Consider the following 23,677-nt stretch of genomic DNA (forward strand, 5'->3'; position numbering starts at 1 on the left):
ACCTCTCTTGGACAGCATTCCAAATACTCAGTACCAACCCCAGGCCTTGCTGCCCCAGAAACACAACTGGGACTCTGGCAGGTTCTGAAATAAGTTGCTTCCCTTTATAGCTTTGCTTGCTCAGTGCATTTTCTACTTAGCTTCTCTGGTCATATCCCATCTCAATTTAAAGCATGTTTCTTAAACATGCCAAGCTCTTTCCTACTGCTGGGTCTTTGCACTTGCTGTTCCCTTTGCTTGGAACACACTTCCTCATCTTCCCCATGGCTGACTTCCTCATCCATCAGGTTAAGCAGCCTCAGAGGGGCCTTGTCTGACTCCTCTGTCCCGTTACTCTTTACCACACCCCCTGCTTCTTTCCTTCACACAGTTTATTACATCATGCAACTATCCTATTATTTCTTTGCTTGTCTATTGTCTGTCTCCTCCTACGCCACCCCGGCCAAATGACACTCTGCAAGGGCCAGGACCTTGCCTGTTTTGTTCACCATATATCCTGAGGAGTTCTTGAGTTTAATGCAGTCCAAATTTATCAGTTTTCTATACAGTTTGGTGTTATGTTGTTTAATAAACACTACCTTGAGATTACAGGATGTTTTCCTTTATTTTTTTCCCCAAAAGTTCTGATTTTGCTTTTTCCCTTTAAAGTCTTTAATCTACCTGGGATTAGGTTTTGTGTTTGGGTGAGTTAGGGACCTAACAGATAACTAGTTGTTTCAGCTCATATACTGAATAGGTTATCTTCCTCCATTGCTCTATAATGCTGGCTCTGTCCTGTCAAGATTCCACACATGGGTGGACCTGTTTCCAGGCTCTCTAGGTTGCTTCATTTCCCTGTCTCTGTCTATCCCTATACTAATACCACATGTCTGAATTTTTATAGTTTTAGAATAAATGGCTATATATGGAAGGGTGAGTCCTTGAAACATGTTTCTCTTCCTCAAGAATATTTTGGCTATGCTTTGCCTTTGTTTTTGCATATAAATTTTAGGTTAGCTTGTGAAGGTCCAGAAAAAGTCCTGTTGGCAATTTAATTGGAATTGCATTGACTCAAAGGTTGGTCACCCCCCCATCTCTGTTTCCCCAGGAAGTAGCTCAAGAGATGTTTGTGGAATGAATGGACGTCTGATGAATGTCTCCGAAGTACAGCTTACGAACAAATATTCGTTAGCTGTCAGTGAATGAATACATGGGGGCCAAAGACAATTAAGATTAATTAACACATTCTTACTATTTAGCAACTGCCAGTCAATTTCTTGCTCACCTACTCGTTCTAATAACACCCTATTTAAAACACACAACCCACAACGCCATCCTCGACGGAATACTTTCCTATTTGGAGACCCTCTTGAAAAACAAGTTTTCAAGAAGACTCCGTGTCCAAGGCCCAGGCAAAGAAACAAAGCCACCTGACAGGTAAAGAGTCTGCGGCTCCCTTGCCTCCCCCAGTTCAGCGGTCCAGCGGGACCCGGGGGGTTCTTAGCCTGGGCTTCCTGCGGCTTAGGGAACCAAGAAGAACTACAAGTCCCGGCAGGCCGCGCGGCGCCCCGGCTCAACCAAACGCAATCCGAGGGTGGAGGAGAGCGACGTTCCCGAGCGCTCCCGTTACCCGGCTGCGGCGGGAGGCCGGGCGCCGCGGCTCGGCCGCCCTCAGGGTGAGTAGGGCGGCCCCTCGGGGGCTGGCGCAGAGCCGGGGCCGCCAGGGTCTCGCGGCTCGTGGAGCGCGGGCGAGCCATGTGGACGCGCCGGGCGCCCACCCCTGTTCAGGCCACTGCAGCCACCTAGCGAGCCCGGAGGAAACCCCAGCCGGTGACCTTGTCACCCGGGGCGCGCGCACGTGGCTCGTGCGATTGGCAGGGCCCCGCCCCCTCCGCGGGGACGCGCCTGCCGGGCTTCCCCGTGGGCTGAAGCGTGCGGGGCCGCTTGGGTGGCGCAGCCTTGCGCGTGGGTGGAGCTGGCGCGGGAGGAGGGCAGCGGGTGGCTCACCCAGACGTCCCCGCCCCCAGGTGATCTGTGAGCTCCGAGGCGCCGGCTGCTGGGGCTGGAGCGTGGCCTGCACCCGAGCGGGGCGACGCAGGAACCCCGGCGCTCCCGCCTGCACCGCGGCGGGCCCCAGAGCGCGCCTCTTTTCAAGCGCGTTGCAGGGCCCTGCGCTTTTGTTTGGGTCGCGCAATAAACGAGTGCCGACGACAGCCCAGGTATGGAGACCAGCCTTTGGAAGACACCTGGTCCAGCTTTCTCCCCAGTTTAAGTGGCATTTACTTTCGACTGACTACAAAGTCGTTCAGTTCAACAAGTATTGATTGGTTCCCTCCATGGTGCTTTGCACTTCTTCGGTGCTCAAGAAGCATTTGCCCAGTTGAAAGTGAATTAGAGTGTATCTGCCGTCACACGTTTTCTTCAAGCATTTTCTGACTGCAGTGGCTCTCAGACTGTAGCGTGCATCACAAGTACCTGGAGGGCTGCTACAACACAATGCAGGACCCCATCCCCAAAGTTGCTGATTCAGTAGTTTTGAGTGGGGAGCAGGAAGTTGCATTCCCTAGAAGATGGGGATGTTGCTGGTTTGGGGACTTATTTTTCAGTTCAATTGTATAGGAAAAAATCCTATGAACTTAAAGCTCCAACCCTTTACAGCTGGTTATGGGCCGTCTGTCCTTTGCCAGTTTAATTTTGTAGTTATAGTAAAAGTGTGCATATTACTTCGTACGCTGTTAATTCCCCCCACATTACCTTATAGACAGATTTTCATGTAGTCTGTGCTTCCTGGATTACATCATATTCTATCTTATTGTGTCATTACTGGCGTGGCTGTTTCGCAACAGCCCTCACAGATGCCTGGTTTGACCTCAGCTGGGAGAGTTTGCATTTCATTTCTTTTTTTAAAAAAAAAAAAATATTAATTTCAGAGAGAGGAAAGGAGAGGGAGAGAGAGAGAGAGAGAACCATCGATGAGAGAGTCATTGATCTGCTGCCGCCTGCACACCCTCGACTGGGGATTGAACCTGCAACCCAGGCATGTGCACTGACCGGAAATCGAACCCGATCTCTTGGATCCTAGGTCACGCTCAACTGCTGAGCCACGCCCAGCCAGGCTCATTTCTTTCTGATATACACATTTTCTTGTCAGACGAAGGACCTGTAAGATAAGAATAGTGCTTGATTCAGGCATCTATTCTCTCCCTCTCCCTTCCTCCCAAATCACTGAATATATCTCCTGGGTTTAGATTTTCATGTCAGAGGGATTCCAGTGACCCACCTCAGGGTCCAGCAAGCCACTTGTTTGCCTTTACCCTGTGCTCTCTTGGTTGGAAAGACATACCTGTATTCAAGTTTAGGCTCCATCACTTACTAGCTTCCCTGCTGAGTTTCTTACTTTTTCTAAAACTCAACTTCCTTATCTGTAGAATAGTGTGCACCTTGGAACATATTGTGCAAGTAGCAAGATGTTAAAGCACTTTACCTTTCCTGTTGGAAGCACATTCACTTAGCTTGCTGCTGGCTCTCGGCACTTGGTTTTCCACTGTCCTCCCTGAGCCCCTCTTTCCCATGAGAATGGAGAATTTCTATTCCTTGCTTGGGTGAAATTTATTTTCCCTGTCTACTCTGGGACCTTGGCATCAGTCAGGGATTCCTTTATTTAATATTGATTCAGCCACCTTCTGGGCATCCAACACTAGGAATGGGAGTGTGGTTACACTGGGACTGCATCACTCTCTGCAGGATAGGGTAGATTGTAAACCTGCTCAGCCCAACTGGATGGTCCCTGGGCATTGATTCAACATCTTTCCAGACTCGAGACTTGAGACACGATGGTACCATCCACCTTGTTTGCTTTTTTTTTTAAAAAAAACATATCTTTATTGATTTCAGAGAGGAAGGGAGAGAGAGATAGAAACATCAGTGATGAGAGAGTCATTGATCGGCTGCCTCCTGCATGCCCCCTGCTGGGGATCGAGCCTGCAACCTGGTGCCCTGACCTTAATCGAACCTTGATCTCTTGGATTCTAGGTCGATGCTCAACCGCTGAGCCACGCCTGGCCAGGCCACCTTGTTTGCTTTTTATCCATGACAGTAACCAGGTTTCCCTGAAAACCTGATTACTTAAAGGGTATTACTGGGTCTTTTCCAGCCTTGGGAGCAGACCAGAAAAAATAATGCTCATTTGTCTAATAGTCTGTCTAGGAAATGGCAGGAGGCTTTGGTCATTTTTATAGGATTAATGGAATTCGAGCCCTAAGTGCCTTTCATCTGTGGCCATCCTCACCTGTGCACCAAGCAGGGTGAGGTGATTCCAGGCTTAGTGTCTCAGAACGTGGCATGGGGAGGGGGCTGGGGATGCATGATAACTGAAAAGGTCTAGCCACGTATTGGCCCATGAACAGTAAGTGCTTGGTTCTCCATTTAGTTCTGTTCAGGGAGTGGATATTTCATTTGACTATCAACTTCCCATTTCTAGAACTTTCCAGCCTTTCCTGTTGCCTCTTATCATCACCCACCGAGGTGTTCCCTATGGTCCAACGAGATGGATTCCATTCATATCATAGATTTGACAGTAACACAGCTTTCCTAACAGTTTCATAGGCTGGAATTGGCTGTTCCTAGTAAGGTGCTTTGGTTGCTCTTGTGACAAGTTGTTGATTTCCAAGGGCTCCAAGCAGCATCTTCTACGTGCCTGGCATTGTTTGGGTACAGTAGAGGGTTAGAAATCATAGTCTTTACCCACAGTGGCTGATGCAGTTAATCTGTGGATGGTGGTAAGAATGTTGGTGAATAGAGGTCCGGGAGAGCCTGCCAAGGAGATCACATGCCACAGAGAGTAGTGCCCAAGCTCTTACTCTACCGTTTACTAGCCAAGCCACCTGGGCCAAATCACTCACCCTCTATGCTTCTCGGTTTCCTCACTTATACCTGGGCTGATAATAGTATTTGTCTCACCTCACTGGGTTGTGTGGAATATCTAATGAGATAATGAGTGAAAAGGACTTTGTAAAGGTTAGTTATAGCTAGTACGATTATCTAATGATTAGGTTTAGGTCTTGGTGGCCTCAGGACCCCTCCCCTTCAAGTGTGTGCTAGTATTAGGGGTAACTCAGGTGAAAGTCAAAAAGGCAAGTAACCGAGAGGGCAGGTGATTCATTAGCAAAGGGTTTAATAATGAAAGGTGTTTTTCATGGACAGAAGTATTTCACAGCTGACAGGGTCTTTTAAAATACCCTGAGGGAAGCAACTCATTTGCATGTTAAAGACTCACTGACGCCTTATGGAAAACTCCAACTCCAGTCTGTTTAGGGCACAGTTTTGCTCCTATATCATCTATTTTATGTTTTTCAATTTCTACCTCTTTTATTACTGAGGACATTTGCATGAAAACCGGGTCTTGGGAGTTGTGTCTACTTCGATACCGCTTCCCCACCCAGAGGTTGACTCAAGGCTAGGGGTGGCCTCATTGCCTATAGGGACAGACATGGGGGTTGGCACACTAGGAGATGGGGTTTAGAGGAGACAAGGGCTGGGAGCTGGTGCTTGGGGTGACTAGAGGAGGATGGCTGGCTGTCCAACTGTCAGCCCTTGGTATGTGATTCTCCCCTGGGGATCTATGTTGTTACTGGCTCTGCACAGGCTCATGGGTATAGTTTGTTCATTCACTGATTCATTCATTCAGTAAATACTTTTGGAGTACCTACTATGAACTGAGCCAAGGTTGGCAAACTATAGCTTGAGTGCCAAATCTGGTCATACCCATTACTTTACATGTCAGCTAGGCTGCTTTTTGCCTTGAGCAGAGTTGAAGAGTTGTGACATTATAGCCTGCAGAGCCAAAAACATTTACTGTATGGCCCTTTACAGAAATAGTTTGTTGACTTCTACTCTAGGCAGGAGAATAGCAAGTATAAAGGCTCTGAGGCCAGAATGTGCCTGGCATGTTTGAGGAATAGCAAGGAGGTCAGTGCCATTGGAGTGAAGTGAGCAAGGGGGAAGGTGGAAAGGGCTGAGACCCTGGAGGGAATTGGGCAGTCAGGTCAGGTAGGACCTTGTAAGTCATGTGAAGGCCTTGGCTTTTCATCTGAGTGAGGTGAGACCCATTGGAGATTTGAGAGCAGAGGAATGCACAGTTGGACTTAAGTTTCCATGCTTTGAGTAGACTGGGAAAAAATTTCACTCACTTATTCAGCCATTCTTATTAGCAGACTTATTTATTAGCAAATTATTCTCTTTGTATCTAGTGGAAGAGGCAGATATAGGACCAGATCGTTAGAGATAAAAACAGTGCATGATAAGACCAGAGAGGAAGGAACAATGAATTCTGAGTGATTGGTTCCCAAAGGCTTCATAGAGGGATTGTGGGGGACTGAGGGTGGATGGATATTTTGGGAGATGAAGCTTGAAAGGTGGATTGGGCTGAGAATGTGGTGGGGGCCTTGAATGGCTTGCTAGAGAATTTGGACTTTTTGGTAGGTGGACGGGAGGTAGGAGTGATAGGAATGTACTTGTGGGCTAGGATGGTGATAACTCCAGTGGCAGAGTGAGGTTAAATGGGATGTGGGAAAGTGTTTGGAATGGGAACGGGTGAGTGGCTTTCCTCTCCTTTATTAATTGTATGAGGTTGTGCCAAAATCTGGCCTCCGAGGTGCTAGTTCTTCTATGTAAGCTCTTCAGCTTCTCAGAGAAGAAATGAAGTTTCATTTACTGAGCACGTTAGGCATTATGTTAAAGCAGCATCTCATTTAATTCTCACAATGACCCTATGAGGTAGGCATTACCAAGAGCTCCCTTTTGTAGATGATTACATGGAGGCTCCAAGATGTTGTGACCTGCTCAAGGTCCCGCAGCTGGTGAGCAGTAGAGCCAGGGCTCTTTCTGGCTCATACTATGTTCTTAACATGGGATTCTCTGCAGGTCCCACAGAGAAGGTCCCTGGATCACCCCTCATGGACGTTCTTATATGGATGATCTTGAAGAAGGAAGATGTGAGAGGTGTCATCTTTCCTCTTACCCTCTTTGATTTTCTTCTCAGGACTTAATACCAGCTGACATTCTAATGTATTATGTCTTTTTGCTTATGATCTGTCATCCCATCTAGAGAGTAAGTGCCACAAGGGCTAGAACTTTGTCTGTTTTGTTTACTTTGTCCCCAGTACCCAGAACAGTGGTTGGCACTGCTGAAGCTAGAATGGCGTTGAGAGTTGACTTGTGTTAGGTACTATGCTAAGCATTTTATATACATGATCTTATTTTATCTCAACAACTTTTAGGTTGGGTATGATTCTGTTTTACAAATGAGGAAACTGAGGTGCAATGGGGTTAAGAAAATGACCCAAGCTCATTGCAATCTATTAAGTGGCAGAGCCTGGATTTGAATCCTGGTCTGTCTGTGAAACTCAACTATTCCTTTTTCTTTACTTTCCTTTTGCAGGGTCTGGGAACATGGCCAGAAGGGCTCTCAAGCTTGCTTCTTGGACCAGCATGGCTCTTGCTGCCTCTGGCTTCTACCTCTATAGTAACAAGTACCTGGACCCTAATGACTTTGGTGCTGTCAGGGTGGGCAGAGCAGTTGCTACGGTAGGTTTTTTCATTTGGGGATGGAGAGGAACTGCAGTATTTCATGCAGGTATTTATGCATGTAGCAGATGGACATGCTGGTCACACATGTGTAGAGATAAATATGTGCCCTTACATGTGCAAAGCTCCCTTTACACAGTTCCCAGGCATGGATATATATCCTCACATACCAGTCGATATTTCTGTATGCACAGCCTTTGCCATCCTGAAGTTAAACAGAGTGCGCTTGCACAGGACCTCTATGTTAAAGGCTTTACATTTTAAGTTCTACATCTTATTTTAGTGACAGACTCAGAGGGCTGCACTCCTCAGCGAATGCCTAGAAAGAAGGCTTTGCAGCTTTGATTAAATTCTATTAGAAAACTTGGTCTCTTTCTCCAGTAAGCTAGTGTGAATGGTACCTGATGCAGGGCTCATACTAAGAGTATCTAGGCCTTGGAGAAGTTTGGGGGATCCCCTTCAATCTCTGGACTGACAGAGAATCTGAGTTGACTACGTGACCATTGATGGTTTTGTCCAGTGGCTGAGGAGCATCATTCTGGTGTGATCGTGTCCTCTGTGGAAAACAGCTACATAATTGTCCCATTTGCTTGTGGGTAGATTGCCGTGTACTATGGGATGAGCTTATTCTTTCTTCCCCCTGGCATAGGTTTATTCTGATGTAGGTATATTCCGATGCACAGTCTGTTTGGATTGTTGTCCAACCATGTTTTTATTGATTTCAGAGAGAGGAAGAGAGAAAGAGATAGAAACATCAGTGATGAGAGAGAGTCATTGATTGGCTGCCTCTTGCACACAAACCCACAACCTGGGCATGTGCCCTGACTGGGAATAGAACCATGACCTCCTGGTTCATAGGTCGATACTCAACCACTGAGCCATGCTGGCTGGGCCCAACTATTTCTTTAATACTTGGTGTCAAATCTTCTTGCTGGCCTGGCTCAGAGGGGAGGCTACTCTGGTGCCTGCCCTCTAGGGAAAGGGGGTCAGAGAATCAAGTCAGAGAATCAGTAGCTAAGCAGGCCGTGGACTATGAAACAATTTCCCTGTTTTCTGATTGCCCTTTTTTGGGGTCTAGCATTGTCTTATATGTTTTGAGGAGTAGAAACAAACTGTCCCACCTAGACACAGCTTTGAAGGAGCTTCTGGCTGAGAAGTGCTCATGTGAATGGCCATGTACTGCTCAAGATGAATCTAAAGCCATGTACTGCTCAAGATGAATGAGTGACTCAGGTGACCACTGCTGTGGGACCTCAGACATAGGAGTGAGCCCTTGGACTGGGAGTCAGGATGAGTGCCAGAGGGGAAGTGGAGTGTGTTGGAACTTTAGGGATTTGAATAGTTGGGCAGAAGGGAGGAAGGTTTTTACCAGTGCTTTATAAATCAGCCACTATAGTGTGCATTCTTTAAAGGATAGGGCCCTGGTCGTCACCATCCTCCTGCATTGATTAGTGACCAGGCCTTGCTGCTGGCTGGCATTCAACAAGTATATGTCAATGGAATAAAGCTTTGGAGTGCAGACAAAGGAACAAAGTCCTTTCACTGTCAGCTTTGTAAGCCCCTTCACTTCTAGGAGCCTCAGTTGCTCAATTCTAAAAGGGAAGGTTTGGGCTAAATAATCCCCACAGTTCCTCAATGCCTGCGATATCTGGGAGCCTGTAATCTGATTTACCGCGATAAGTGGACTTCTGGAGTTTTGGCCAAGGGACTGAGAATTAAAACTTATGCTGTTAGAGCAAACATACATATAAAATCATGTTTATTTGTGATGTAGAGAGATGGAATAAGCTTATCCAACAGCACTCATTCAACTAGTATTTACTGAGCATTTACCTATATGCCCGGAATGGAATGATGTTGAACAGGAAGGACAAGCCCCTGCACCTATAGAGCTGAAATTCTAGCAGAGGGGAGACAGTCCATATACAAGAAAACAAATGAGCAAGGTAGTTTTCTACAGTGGTTTGTTATGATAGACAATTGAGAGTTTCTGGTCGGTGGGGCAACTTTAGATTGGAACTCTGCTTAAATGGCATTTATGCAGAGCTCTGACTGAGAGGAAGAAGCCTGCCAGGCTGAGATTTGGGCCAAAGCATCTTAGGGGTCGGACTGTCTATTCCTCCAGATGTACCTACCTGTGTCAGGGGCCTGCAGCTTCAGTTCTTTGTCAGAGGAATACTATTTGATGTCTGGGCACTAAGCTTTTCCTGTCCTTGGTTCGCAGACAGCTGTCATCAGTTATGACTATCTCACTTCCTTGAGGAGCGTCCCCTATGGCTCAGAGGAGTACGTACAGCTTCGATCCGAGGTAAGGGACCTAAGAGACCCGTCTGAGCCAGGCCAGGACTGCGTAAGTCCTAAAGTGGCTTCAAAGCCAGCAGACTTTCTGTGTGCAGTTGGAGGTGGGTGGGGACAGTGGGGGGATGGAGGATGGGGGTTGGGGAGGAAGGAGGGAAGGACCACCTCCTCATTGGAGGTGCTTCAGTGCCCATAGAGTGGGCTGCTGGCTTCCATCAAGCTGGATCCTGTGGTACCAAGGCTGTGGATCTACAAGGCACTGTCAGGGAGGCTGGGGTGTGTTTCTGGGGAGCGCAAGTGTTTGGGATGACTCAGGAGGGATGAAGATTCTGTCCCTGAGATAACTTAGCTGGCTTCCAAACTGCTTTGTCAGGCAAAACCCTATTGAGAGAGGTTAATTGCTTTTCTGTCCTCTGAAGGCGATGCTGGGGCCTCTTGTAGGCCTCTGAGTGGAGTTGTTGACCCCATGTTCTCCGTCCGCACTTGAAATAGGGTAGTTGGTTTTGATGCTGTGACTAGATATTCCAGAGAGTTGGGGCATCAAGCAAGAGGGCATTTTTGTTGAATGTAAGTTGAGTTTGGGGTCAGATGTACTTTTGGTTCCTCCAGAGAGAGGTCTATGATAGATCTATGTGTCTTTGCTTAGCCCTTCGCCCCATAGAAAATTGCAAGTCATTCTTCCAGACTCAGCTCAACTACCTCCCCTTCTCAGTCATCCTCAGTGGATGGAATAACTCATTTTTAAAATTTTATTTAAACTTTTCATTATGGAAATTTTAGCCATCCATAGGGGTGGAGAGAATAATATAATGAATCCCTGTGGAACTGTCATCCAGCTTCAGAAATTAGCAATATTTTGCCAGCCTTGTCTCATCTACCCCTCCCTTTATTTATTCATTCCTTTGTTTATTTTTTAATTCACTTACTTGTTGTTATTATTTGCTGCAATATTTAAAAATAAATCTCAGGCTTCATATTATTTCATGGGTAAGTACTTCAGTATGTATTTCTAATAGATAAGGACCTTTAAAAAAACTTAACTCTAATACCATGACCATACCTAACAAAATTAACAATAATTCCTTAACAACTTCTAATAGCCCTCATTTAAATCTTCCTTGTTGTCCCAAAAATGTAATTATTTTTGTTTTGTTAATCCTTACCCAAGGATATTTTTCCATTGATTTTTAGAGAGAGTGGAAGGGAGGGAGGGATGGGGAGAGAGAGAGAGAAACACCGATGTGAGAGAGACACATTGATTTGGGGCCCTTGACTGGGAATCAAACCCTCGACCCTTCAATTTGAGGGCCAGTGCTCTAACTGCTGAGCAACACTGGCCAGGGCCCACAAATGTATTTTTAAAGTTAGTTTGTTCAAATATGGATGCAAACATGGCACATATATTGTGTTTGGTTGATGTTTTCTAAATCTTTTCAAATCTATATTTCCCCTCCTTCTTTTCTTTCTTTCTCTCTTTCTTTGAGCTATTTGCTTGTTGAAGAAACCAGATCATTTATCCTGTAGAATTTTCCACATTCAGGATTTGGCTGATTGCATCTTTAAAGTATCATTTAATGGGAAATAGTTTCACATGGTATACACAATTCAAAATATATAATATTTGAACATACAAAATGATTCTCCTATCCCTGTTCCTTAGGAACCCAATTTTCCTGCCTGGAGATGGTCATTATTTTCTGCGTATTATTTCAGAGATAGGTTCCTATTTGAATTTAATCACTCTATCTTCTTTATTCCTGCCACAAATGATAGTTGGTTACATGTCTCTCTCTTTAGACTATAGACTTTGTTCAATCAGGGATTGAGTCTTTCTTTTTGATATCTTCTACCTTTAGCGATGATGCCTAGGACTGAGTTGATTGAATGTATTTCAATGCCAGGCTGCACCCTGCTAGCTCCTTGCCTTGGGAGAGGCCCCAGAAAGACGGTAAGGTTTGGACCCTAGCCGGTTTGGCTCAGTGGCTAGAGCATCGCCTGTGGACTGAGGGGTCCCAGGTTTGATTCTGGCCAAGGGCACGTACCTCGGTTGCAGGCTTGATCCCCAGCCCTGGTCGGGGCATGTGTAGGAGGCAACCAATCGATGTGTCTCTCTCACATTGATGTTTCTCTCTCTTTTTCTCTCTCCCTTACACTCTCTCTGAAATGCAATGGAAAAAATATTCTCAGGTGAGAGTTAAGAAAAAAAAAAGACAGTAAAGTTTGGAATCAGAAGACCTGAGTTTGTGCCTCAGCTTTGGGAAGGTCATTTAACTGTTTCGAGCTGCCATTTTCTTTGTGTGTAGGCTAGAGATAGTTATACCACTTAATACAGATTATTTTGTGAAATATAACTGTAAAGCTGGTATCAAAAATAAGTCAGATGTCTACTAGAAGGTACGCTCTATGAGCACAGGGACTTGGTCTGTATTGTGTTTCTCCATGTCTGAAGCACCTACAACCGTACCCAGGACACAGAATGTCCTGAATAAAGGTATGTTGAATGAATGAATGAATGAATGAATGAATGAATGTTTGTATTGGAAGATCTCAAAGTCCGTGACAGTGCTCCCTTGCTTTTCTCTGTTCTCCTTTGTCCATCTAACTAGTGCAATGGGCCTTGGAACCCACCAGAGTGACATTATGCAGAGAGGTCCAGAGGCAGAACAGGCAGGGGGATGGGTGCCAGGGAGACAGTTACCCTCCATGTGTAAGTCATCTGAAAGGCAGTGGTGCCACAGCTCCTGGAGAAGTTGACAGCTCTGGGGGATGAGTAAGGAAAGTGCAACCTGGCATTTGACAGGAGGACAGCACGTGGTGGTTGTCACCAGGTAACAGGGGTGTAGGCTGGTCCCTGAGTTGTGCTGTGGAAGGAGGAGCTAGCTGGCACTAAAGAGAACCAGTAAATACTGTAAGAGTGTGTTCTTCCATCGGATCACTTATCTGTTCTCGTCCGCGTGACTGATAAAGGAGTGAGCGAAGGGTGAAACATAATTATCTCACCTGTCAAGCCAGCATCCCCAGGTCCCTGAGTATGCCAGAGCCAGGAGACGAGCTTGGCAGGCAGCAACTTGGAGAGGCACTTTCAAGGTTGGTGCTCAGCCCGTTTGGATCTCAGTGACTCAGCTCAGCTTCAGGAGGGGTGGGAGCCAACGTGAAGGAGTGTTTCCTATGGCCGCAGTGGCACTTTGCTAGGTAGCTGAGGGTGTGGGGTGGAGCCCAGGTGCTTTGGAGAATGAGATCCCTGGTGCTCAGGATGCTTATAAACAGAGAAAACGTGTGTGAACTGGCCTGTGCACAGGGCAGAAAGAAGTCATGGTTGATGTGGACATTCAGACAATGGGCTGGAGAATGTAGGACTGCGTTTATTCTGACCCAGAAGTTGGGGTATAGAACTAACATGTTAATTCTACAGCTCAGGAAGCATCCTCATTGAGAAGCAGCATCCAAATTTTCCTTGGAGGGAACCAGTCATGTCTCAGGTACTTGCCATGAGTCTTAAGTGGGGCTCACTGCACCCTGAGCGCCGAGGGTGGGCATGTGACTTAGGCAGGCTCATTCCTCTGTTGTGCTCATGGGACACGAAGAAACAGATGCAGAGGGTTGAGGCTCTGGAGGAGCTGCAACAACCCTCCTTACCATCCAGCGATTTTTATTGTGAGCTACAGAAAAGCAGGTGTGAGAGATAGTGATCAGCAGAAACCATAAAATGCACAAGAACAAGTGGCTTTGTTCTGAGCTATATGCTTAGCATTTTTCCTTAAGGCCATAACTCTCCTGGGGGCAAGCTTCCCAGATGTTAAGGATCTGTTTTCAGTTTCTGGCAGAAATGTTTCCCTCCTTTTCAAGGGGATTTCTGCAATTCTGGAAAGCTTGCTACCCAACTCCTTCAGAGTTTGTTTGTTGTTTGCTCGCCTTTTCCTACACTCTGTGCCAGGCTGGTCAGTGAACATCAGCTCCAGGACTTTTGGGGATGTCTCCTATAGGACACTGTCTTTTCTGCTAGATTAGCTGAGCATGTAGGATGTTGGCTTTGGGCTGCTGGCAGCCATTTTGGCACCATGAGGGGAAAGCCCATCTGTGCATGGAGCCAGTATTGTGGAGAGATGTGTAATTTGAGTCTCTATATCTAGCTAGGCCTGAAGCTAGACTACCACTAGGCTTTTCAGTTATGTATGCCAGGAAACTATCTTTTGATGGTTTGAGTTCAGTTTTCTGCTACTTGCAAACAAATGAATCCTGATACACTGTGGAATCTTGGAGAAACAAGCTGGATCTTGAAGTAGAATCAGGGTTTTGATAGGTCACAGAAGGACCTACCTCTAAGAAAGAAATGAAATTCAGAAACTCCAAGGCCTAAACAGAGTGAGGAGAGGTTTGGAGGGTGCCGGGTAGAATTCGAGCCATGAAGCACCTCTCTCTGTAAAGTGGTGGCAGTGGCCTTTGCTGAGTTTGTAAGGACAGAGATGAGAGGCTTTACTTAATTCAACACTGTGGATTATTTAATCCAGGCAGAGAGGTAACTCAGAAACACAGGAGCCTTGTTGGCTCCTTATCATTTTAATGAACAAGTTAATGATTTCTACTTTCCTTATTTCTACATTTATTAATTGGAATTCTTCTATAACAAAGAGTTGTCCCTTCTCCTTCAGTTTTTTTTTTTTTTTTTTTTAATATATCTTTATTGATTTTAGAGAGAGGAAAGGAGAGGGAGAGAGAGAGATAGAAACATCAATGATGAGATAGTCACTGATCAGCTGCCTCCTGCACGACCCCCGCTGGGGATGGAGCCCGCAACCCGGGCATGTGCCCTGACCAGGAATTGAACCCCGATTGCCTGAATCCTAGGTTGACGCTCAACCGCTGAGCCATGCCCAGCCAGTCTCCTTCAGTTTTTTTATTGAATTATTTTTATCACTATGAACTCGTGGATATTTATGTTATTTTATGAATTACAATCCAAAACTATTATTATTAATTTTATTGCTCAAATTGTTTAAACTGTGGCCGTTGAGAGCTCCTTCAGGCAGTCTCCTGTGTCTTTTTTGGTATGCCCCATCATTTTTTGAACACTATCTTAACTTTTTGGTACCACAAGATGCTCCAGGCTCTCCTTATATTTTCCTTGCCTCAGCCTTGTGATTGATTAATCACATCTCCTTTTATTGGAGAGTGATATTTAGAAATGAAGATGTGGATGCATATTGCTTTGGGGTGTTACTGTTTCTAGGCTCTCCCAAGAGACAGAGCCAGGAAATGCATGTATACTTATTTATGCATACATACATCTATCTACCTATCCATCCATCCACCCACCTATCCATTAAAAACCATGAGTTCATACTGATATCTTTTTAAAACAAGATTTTTTAACTGATTTTTTAGAGAAAGTGGAAGGGAGAGGGACAGAGAGAGAGATATCTGTGTGAGAGCAGAACATCGATTGGCTGCCTCCTGCACGCTCCCTTCTGGGGATCGAGCCCACAACCTGGGCATGTGCCCTGACGGGAAATGAATTGGCAACCTTTTGGTGCATGAGACGATGCCCAACCAACTGAGCCACACCGGCCAGGGCCATACTGATATCTTCAATTTCTATCTAACATCACAGAGTTCATTTAGTCTTCTCCCTTTCCTTACATGTAACTTATTTCTCTGACAGTGAGAAACCTGCCTCTAATTATTTAAAATATATTAACTTATTTGTTCAACCCTAGTATATCCCAGTGTAGTTAAGGTCCCCAAGGCATACAGAAGCAGGGACAGTGGCCTAAGATGGGTGAGCTTGAATTAATTAAGGGGTACTTGAGCTGGGTTTGGAAAGGTGGGTAAGACAAACCTGTAGCACTGGGGACAAGATGATTTTGGTTGATGGGCACAATTTTGGAGATCGTCTGTAAGAAACAGAGTTTAGTTCAGTGTCTGGAGACGAGGGTATGGGTGAGTGAAGGCACATGCTAGCAAATACAGTTAGAGCTAGGTCACAGAGGGACCAGATGCCAAGTTTTATACCATGGGAAGTTCTAGAGCGGAGTTTTATTAAGTCTTAAATGAATGAGAATGCTTAAAGTTACCAGTTACTGAATATTTTTTGAGCTTTTTCTCTGTGTCAGACAGTGAGCAAAAGAGTGTGTGTGTGTTTGTGTGTGTGTGTGAGACAGAGAGAGAGGGAGAGAGAGGTTGAGAGAGAGAGAGAGAGAGAGAAAGAGATTGCATGTGTCTTTTCCTTTCTTAATCAGGGTCCTAATATGGGAGGAGTTTTTGGTTGCTGCTGTGACTGGGAAGCTTTTTAGCAGAATTCAATTTCGTGTTACTGACTAGGTCACTAGGCTCCTGTGGTATTAGATACTTTAGTCAGCTGTATGTGCATGTAATATTCGTTACTATAATACTTAATATTTGAGCTTGAAGAGGGAGTGATTAATGCTCTTTTCTTCTTTGCCCAAGAAGCAGAACTCAGGAGTTGCAGGAGCCTGCCAGGTAGAGATCAAACTGTCAGCCTTATTACTGATAAATGCTGGGCTGGAGCATGTGGCCTGGGTCTATGAGCAAGTGGGCTTGTTGAACTTCTCCCCTGAATTTGATAGACTTACCTATCAGGCATAGACTTGGCAGGACAAGACTCTCAGATGGGGGCCTGCATCCTAGGTCAGGGAGGAGCTGAATGCCAGTGCTCTGCAGGTATGCAGATCTCAAAGGGGGAGGAGAGAGGAAGGAGTGAGCCCACCATGTGGGGCTTTTTCTCCTAAGTCACCAGCTGCAGTTCCTCCTGCCACAAGGAGTGAGGGTGAGGTCAGAAGCATTACACCCCTGATGGGGCTCCCTCCATGTGCTTGCGTGAAACTTAGGGATAGGAGGTTCACCTGCAATATTTACCCTAAGAACGGGAGGTAGTTTTAAATTTGCTGCAAGAACCTTTTGCGCCTACTAAATTCAGCTAGTCTTTACACTTGACCTTGTTTAAGGACACAGGTGCTCAGGCCTTGAGTAGGGGATAGCAATTTCGGCACTACTGAAATCTGCATTTAGAGGGAGGGTCATATGCTGTCAATCTTTAGAGCCATGGCATATGGTAGGGTGTTTGGGGGGAAAATTTATGACCAGTGGATATTGACCAGAGAAGTAGAGTAAGGGGCTAAGGTGGGGTGATGGCTATTTATAATTATTCCATTGAACTTGAGAAAGACATCTTCAGCATCAGCTAGCTCAAGCCTCTAATGCATGGATGTGGAACTGGAGGGCCAGAGGCATGATGTGATTTCTTTAGGCCCCCACAGGTTTGTGGCTGATCACGGACTTGGTCTTGGACTCCCAGGTCTTGCCCAATCTCATGTTCTTTGCATTTTATGCTCAGTTGCCTCTGTTTGCCCTCTTCCAACCTGGGGGAAAGCATCAGGTTGGATCGAAGGGGGAACCAAAGAAGCTTGGGCAGCAGCTCTTGCCAACTGCAGCATCTGGAGTTGTTTCTCCCTCTGGTCTGTACTCCTTGGTGGGAGCTCCAGACTGTGGTGCTACCTGGGGTAGGGGAAGAAGAAGAAGGGCAATAGAGCCTTCTCCCCTGGGATGCCTTTATTCATCTACTCAGTCAACCAAACAGTTAATTCAACAAATATATGGAATTTGCACTCCCCAGTGGCAGGGGGCAAGGGGACGTAGACCCTCTAAGGCATTGGTAGATGCTAGCTCTGTGCTTTGGGAAAGCGTTTCAATTCTTCTGCTATTGAACAACCACCAGTTTGGAGAATAACCGTACTCCCAGCTTAGTGAAGGTCTGGCAATTCAGTCGGCAGTTTAAAGAGCTTTTTGCTCTGGGAGGGGAACTGTAGCAGTATCTGGCTCTTCAGGACTATTCTCTGAAACCTGCGAACTGTCCTAGCCAAGCCAGGACATGTCTCCACCGTTCTTTCATCCATCGTGACCCACATTAATGGAGCCTGCTGTGTGCCAGGCCCTGTGTGAGGCTCAGGCTCAGAGGATAGAAAGGAAAAGAAGATGTGCTCTCTGCCCTCCAGTTGCTCACAGTGTAGCAGGGAGGCGGATGTGAAATCACCAGTTGCGGAAGGGTCGACTTACCTTTATTTCAGCTCTGGCTCCTGACAGCAACGAACTCCCAGCCATGAGGAGCGGGGGCAGGAGCCCTGCACGAGAGGGGCTCCTGTCCCAGCCTGGGGGTGGGGTGCATGCCCAGGGAGGCCTCCTCCGGAGCAGCGGTGTCTGATTGTGTCACGGCTCCTTTGCATGCACAGTGTCATCCCGGGTGGAAGCTTTTCAGTGAGCTTCCGTGCCCTCTGCCCCTCTTTTGCTGCTTTTTGCTGGCGATCATGGAACATTTGCCTGAGCGTTCTGCTCAGAGGAGGAGGGAAATTGAATCCTTGCTCTCTTGGTGACTGGCTTTTTCAGAGTTTGTGATAATTTCTGTGGGAGCATGAGCTGCATTTAATTTGCTCTGGTTGGGTCGTCTCAGGACCAGGCCTCTGGAATAGGGAGAGAGTCTGCAGTGGAATCCAGCACCTCCTTTTTAGTTTTCTCTGCACCCAAACCTCTCTGAGTACTGCATTGCAAACCTGCACAACCTTCTGCAGTGGCCCTGGCCCCAAAGCCTTCTAATTCGGGGAGCGTTCCATGGGAATGGGCTCTCAGACCTTGGTGTGGTCTGGGGAGAGCTCAGGGGGTTCACTCCCATCAGTGGGGACCCTGGAGGAAAATTTGGCTTGACTCCAGCTTCCCTTGGAGGTGGGGCTCACTGTGCAGTGGCTTCTCTGTAGTTCCCAGCAGACCACCCAAAGCCCTTGATTGCTCTAGACTTGCCAGTGACATATGGACCATGGCCAGTGACAGTGTCCCATCTGCCATGTCTGCACACCTCTTGTTTTTTTAAAAACATGTGGAATATATAAGACCTAAGAAAAGGTATAAAAATTAATTTAGTGATTACCCTTGTACTCACTGACCTATTTCAGAAATAACACCTTACCCTTGTAATTGTGCCCCTGGGTACTTCTTCCCCGATTTCAGCCTTCCTCCCACACCAGACACGAGCACAGTCTTGCTCTCATTGTTTATCATTCCCATGCACGTCCTTATAACCAGCCATTCATGTGTTTGTGTGATATTTTTCATTCTGTTGACTCTTTCCCCATTACTTGGTTTTGTTGTAGGAAAAAATATCTGTGAAGTTGCAGATTTGATAAGCTAGCTCTCTCTCTTTTGGGGGTCTAATGCATATGCAAATAGGCATTCTGGGTACCACCCAAAATTACCTTTTGTACCACATTTTTGCACAACGTCACTGGTGCCAGTCACACTGCAAGAAGCACAAGCTGCACCGTCTGTAGTAGACGCCTGGCCGAACTCTGGCCTGCACCCACCATTGCCTCGGCCTCTCTCCTGCTGGTTTTGGCCACTCTCTTTCCAGCTCTTCTCTTCTCTGAGCTTGCCCTACTTATCTCCTGGGGCTGCTTCAGGCTTGAAGCTGCCTGATGGGATGGTGTGTGCTGCTGCTGCTCAGAGGCAATGATGTCTTTCCAAAGGCTACCGCTGAAATGAAACAAGATAAGCCCCTGGGTTTCGGGTGACGGGAAGCCGTTGCTGTGTGCGGGGCGTCTCTCCATCCTGATCAGCGCGAGTATCACATTAGCCAATTCCTCATTTGCTTGCGTCTGCAGTTCCCTTGCCCACACAGGCTGCCTGGACACACAGGGTTGCCTTTCTCCTGCCACAGAGCTGTTCTCCAACTGCCTTGCCACCTGGTTCTTGTACAGTGGGTGGAGGAGGGTAGAGCGCCCTGCGCCCCGGAGGCAGTAGTGCTGAGGTACTGCATTGGCCTGCACCTAATAGGGCAAGAGCTGGAGAAATCCCACACCCTGGCCCAGGCTAACCACAGCTGGGCTTCTCCTTGCTGATTACTTTTCCCACTGGACAGCTCTCAGGCGGTTTCTACCTTTGCTGAGGGTGGAGAGGGAAGTGGGATGGAGCCACATGATGATGGATTCTGGGTGGGCATAACCTGGGACTTCCTTACTACTATGGTGGGTTATAGTACTGGAGTGGCTTACCAAGGACAGTTGTGACATCTGTATCTAGAGGGGAGCATGACAGCTTGCTGGTGGTTTCCAACCTTCAGGCAATTAGAGTCACCTGGGCAGCTTTATAATGTGCAGATTCCTAGACTGTACATTCTAAAGATTTCTTTTCCATGATCCTGGGGTGAGGCTATAGATATCTATATATCTCTATGTATAGATATCTCTCTATCTCTATCTCTCTGTATCTGTATCTGTATCTATCTGTATCTGTATCTAATCTACCTTTCTATAATGTTTTTATTGATTTCAGAGAGAGGAGAGATAGAAACAACAATGATGAGAGAGAATCATGGATCGCTGCCTCCTACACACACCCCCTGCTGGGGATCAAGCCTGCAACCTGGGCATGTGCCCAGACTGGGAATCAAACCACGATCGTCTGGTTTATGGATTGACATTCAACCCCTTAGCCACACTGGCTAGGCAGGAAAACCATATTTTTAATGGCTTTGAATGCTAAGAACAAGTGTTTATGTTGACTGAACACTAAGGGACAGGCTCTATGCTAAGAGCTCTCTATTATCTTCTCTAACTTCATAACCCTATGAGGTAGATACTATTGTTACATATGAAGAAACTGAGGCAGATTGACTGACTTGTCCGAGGGCCCACAGCTAGTAATTAGTGTATCAGTTTCCTGTGATTGGCGTAACAAATTACCACAAATCGGGTGGCCACTGACAACAGAAATTTATTCTCTCACAGTTCTGGAGGGCAGGAGTCCAAAATCAAGGAGCCAACAGGGTCATGCTCCTTCTGGAGGCTGGAGGGAAGGATCCTGCGTTGCCGTGTCTGGCTTCTGGTGGCTCCAGGCACACCTCGTGGCTGCATCACTCCATTCTCTGCCTCCATCTTCTCTTCTCTTTCTTATAAGGACCCTTGTCATTGGATTTAGGGCCCACTCAGCCAGTCCAGGATGAGCTTTTCTCAAGATTCTAAACAAGGTCACAATAATAGGTGCTGCTGAGGTTAGGATATGGACATACGTTTTGGGGTGCCAGCATTCAAGGCACTGCCGGATCTTAGATTCATCCCAAGTGTGGCTCCTGAGCTTGTGCCTTTGACTGCTTGACTTCCTGGCTGTCTCTTCTAGGATGGCTGACCCCCAGGGGGCCAGCAGTTGAGGTGTGGATTTCCTTGCTATATCAGGGAGTTTGAGCCATTTGTCAAGCTTGAGAAATCAGTTTTTTCTGTCACCTCTCTCCCATCCCCTCAGCCCTCTGTCATTTCTCCTGAAGCCCTTTGGACTCCAGAGTTCTCACAGCTCTCTGTGCTCAGGAGGGCAGGCCACAGGGGCTGGGAGGCCAGACTCATGCTGGCTTGGCCGAGCTGCATTTCTCTTGCCTCAGTGGCCACATCTTCAAAATGGGAATTGCTGGAGTAGCAGGTATGAAGGGCAGAGCAAAATATAACTGATAAAGTTGATGGAAGGCTCTCTGCAGCCGTAAGGGTGAGCGAGGCACTTGTTAATAACAGTAATAATCGAATAGCCTGTTCTTGATTACCTTCTTCTTACTATCTTGGCCCCAAGCAGCTATTTCCTAACAAATTAAAATCTACTCAGCTTTCTTTCTGTCCCTGAATGAAACGACCCTCAAAGCTCCTGCCTTTTACAGCAAGCCTTTTTCATAGACTTTTCCTTGTAGAACCGTGAGACATATGTCCAATTAGCAGAATAACTTCACTTAAATGTACAAATAAACTGTTGACTGATAAGGGCGGGACATATGTGAGGCTAATTTAAGGCAATATCGCTTAGGAACTGGGGTACCGCCCCTGCCCCCTTCCTCCCCCCCTCCCCCAGTCTGTCTCCAGGCCTCTCCTTCCCTGCAGCTTCTTGCTGATGGAACAGATTTTCATGCCCCACACACCAGAAGATGAAGAGGGACATCTCTATGCCATGCCCGGTCACAGTGCAGAGTGCCCAAGCCACTCATTCATGTGGTCAGTTGTGTAGCTAATATTTATTGAGCACCTACTATGCGCCAGGCACTGTGTGAGATGCTGAATACACAATGGTCTATTCCTGAGGGGACCAGAGATAACTACCAATCGATGGAACTCAGAACATCCACTCTAGGGGGCAAGGGCGCAGTCTGATTGCTTGCTGCTTTATCCACAACACTTAGAACCGTGCTTGGCACACACCAGGTTCGCTGAGTAATTTTTAGAGGATCAATGAGGTAAGTAAACAAGATATTGTGAGCTCTTGCCGAGTGCCCTAAAAGAGAGGAAACGTGGTCATGGGATAAAAAGTGACTGAAGCTGAGCTGGGGAAGGGCTCTCTGATGGGGGCTTTTCAATTGAAACGGAAAAGTGGTGAAAGAACCAGCAAATGAAGAGCTGGGGGAGACTCCCGTTCCACACCCAGGCCCATGGCCTGAGCAGAGATGATGGGGAAGGGAAGGGAAGCAGGTTGGCTGGATATGTTATCCTGCTTGCGGACTAACATTGGCTTTCTTGTCTGTAACTGCTATTCTAGAAATGCCCTCCCTCTTCCAGCCACAGAGTAACTGTTGAGAATAAATTAATTATGTATCTTCTCAGTGTGTGTGATTAAGGGGCACATGGAGGGAAGGGTTCTCTTTAGTTTTTCTGGCAACTAGGTTCCCAACTGGATGCTTTCCAGACTAAAGATTGTGTGTCCCAGGCTCCTGTGGGCATCTAGATTTGTCTGTGCGGTGGCAGGCTTGCTCACTGGCAAGCAGAGCCACAAGTTGCCAGTAATATTATTAATCTCTTAAAATTTGCTGCATGTGCGCTGTTTGCTGAGGGCTTGCACACTTACATCAGCTCATTTGTTGGGATTTCGGGGATGCTGGAACCACTTTCTTTCCTTAATGCCTCCCTAAATCATTGCTGATGCTTGTAATTCCACCATTAGAGATTAATTCCTTTGGCCTAAAACTTGTTTCCTATTAAAATATAAGTATACTTGGCAGCTGTGTAGCATGTTTTATTCATAAGATTTCTCAGCCATTAGCAGCTGCCCTCCCCAGATGCCCCCTCCTGCACCTTTCTTTTTGGATAGCCTTCTCTGAAACAGAACCTGTATTTGGAACCTATCCCATTCCATAAAATTCTGCTCTCAGTTGCTGTGGCTGGAAAACCAGACAGGTTAAAGAAACTACTGCCAAGGTGACAATGACAGGAAATAATTTCCTATGTTACTACCTCTAGGGAGTATTTGCATTTTAACTGGAATTTTCTGAAAACACAGTGCTTAATGCAAAGGAACTTGCACCTCTTCATTCTGTGGCCTTACCCTTAGATATCTCCTTTATTGGGCCCCCTTATTGAGGCAGAGGTGAGAGAGGGCCCTGGCAGTATCACCTTGAGAATAGATCCAGTTTGTGTAACTCAGGTTGGGCATTGGTTTGGAGTGGTGTTCATTGTGGGTAGCAAAGAAAGTGGAGCTGACCACATGTAACATAATGTCCCTTCTGCAGAAGGAAGATTGGGATGTAAGGACAACTCTAGTTGGAGTGGGTCTGGAATGAAAATGTTGTCTTTAGAACCCCAGTGAACACAGTTGTAGATTGTTAGAGTCAGAAGACACCTTAGAAACAGTCTAACTCTGGGAAAGCAACCATGTTTTGTTTGCCAACTTCAGTCGATAAAGAGTGGTGGTTTTCCTGAAGAGCGGAGAAAAAGCGAGTCCTCACCTGGGCTCGGTGATTGCATGTTGTGGTAAGTTTGTGATGCCTGATGTGTGGTAATATAGGGGAGACATG

At 46.5% G+C, this 23,677-nt stretch overlaps 1 protein-coding gene across 5 annotated transcripts in view; it reads left to right on the top strand.

The window, feature by feature from the left end:
* Positions 1-1,545: 1,545 nt before the first annotated feature.
* ADCK1 (aarF domain containing kinase 1) overlaps positions 1,546-23,677 on the top strand; it is a 98,423-nt gene continuing 76,291 nt past the window's right edge. For 2 of the 5 annotated variants that reach the window (XM_081145137.1, XM_081145138.1), the window contains exons 1-3: positions 1,556-1,655; positions 7,418-7,563; positions 9,788-9,871. In XM_081145137.1, the coding sequence (XP_081001263.1) occupies positions 7,429-7,563; positions 9,788-9,871 (219 nt within the window). In that variant the 5' untranslated portion in view covers positions 1,556-1,655; positions 7,418-7,428. Of the gene's footprint in view, positions 1,656-2,006; positions 2,199-7,417; positions 7,564-9,787; positions 9,872-23,677 lie in introns of all 5 variants that reach the window. The other 3 variants (XM_081145136.1, XM_081145135.1, XM_081145139.1) reach the window with 3 other exon arrangements.

Source organism: Miniopterus schreibersii (assembly GCF_964146895.1).
Source record: "Miniopterus schreibersii genome assembly, chromosome: 1".
NCBI classification, from domain to species: Eukaryota; Metazoa; Chordata; class Mammalia; order Chiroptera; family Miniopteridae; genus Miniopterus; species Miniopterus schreibersii.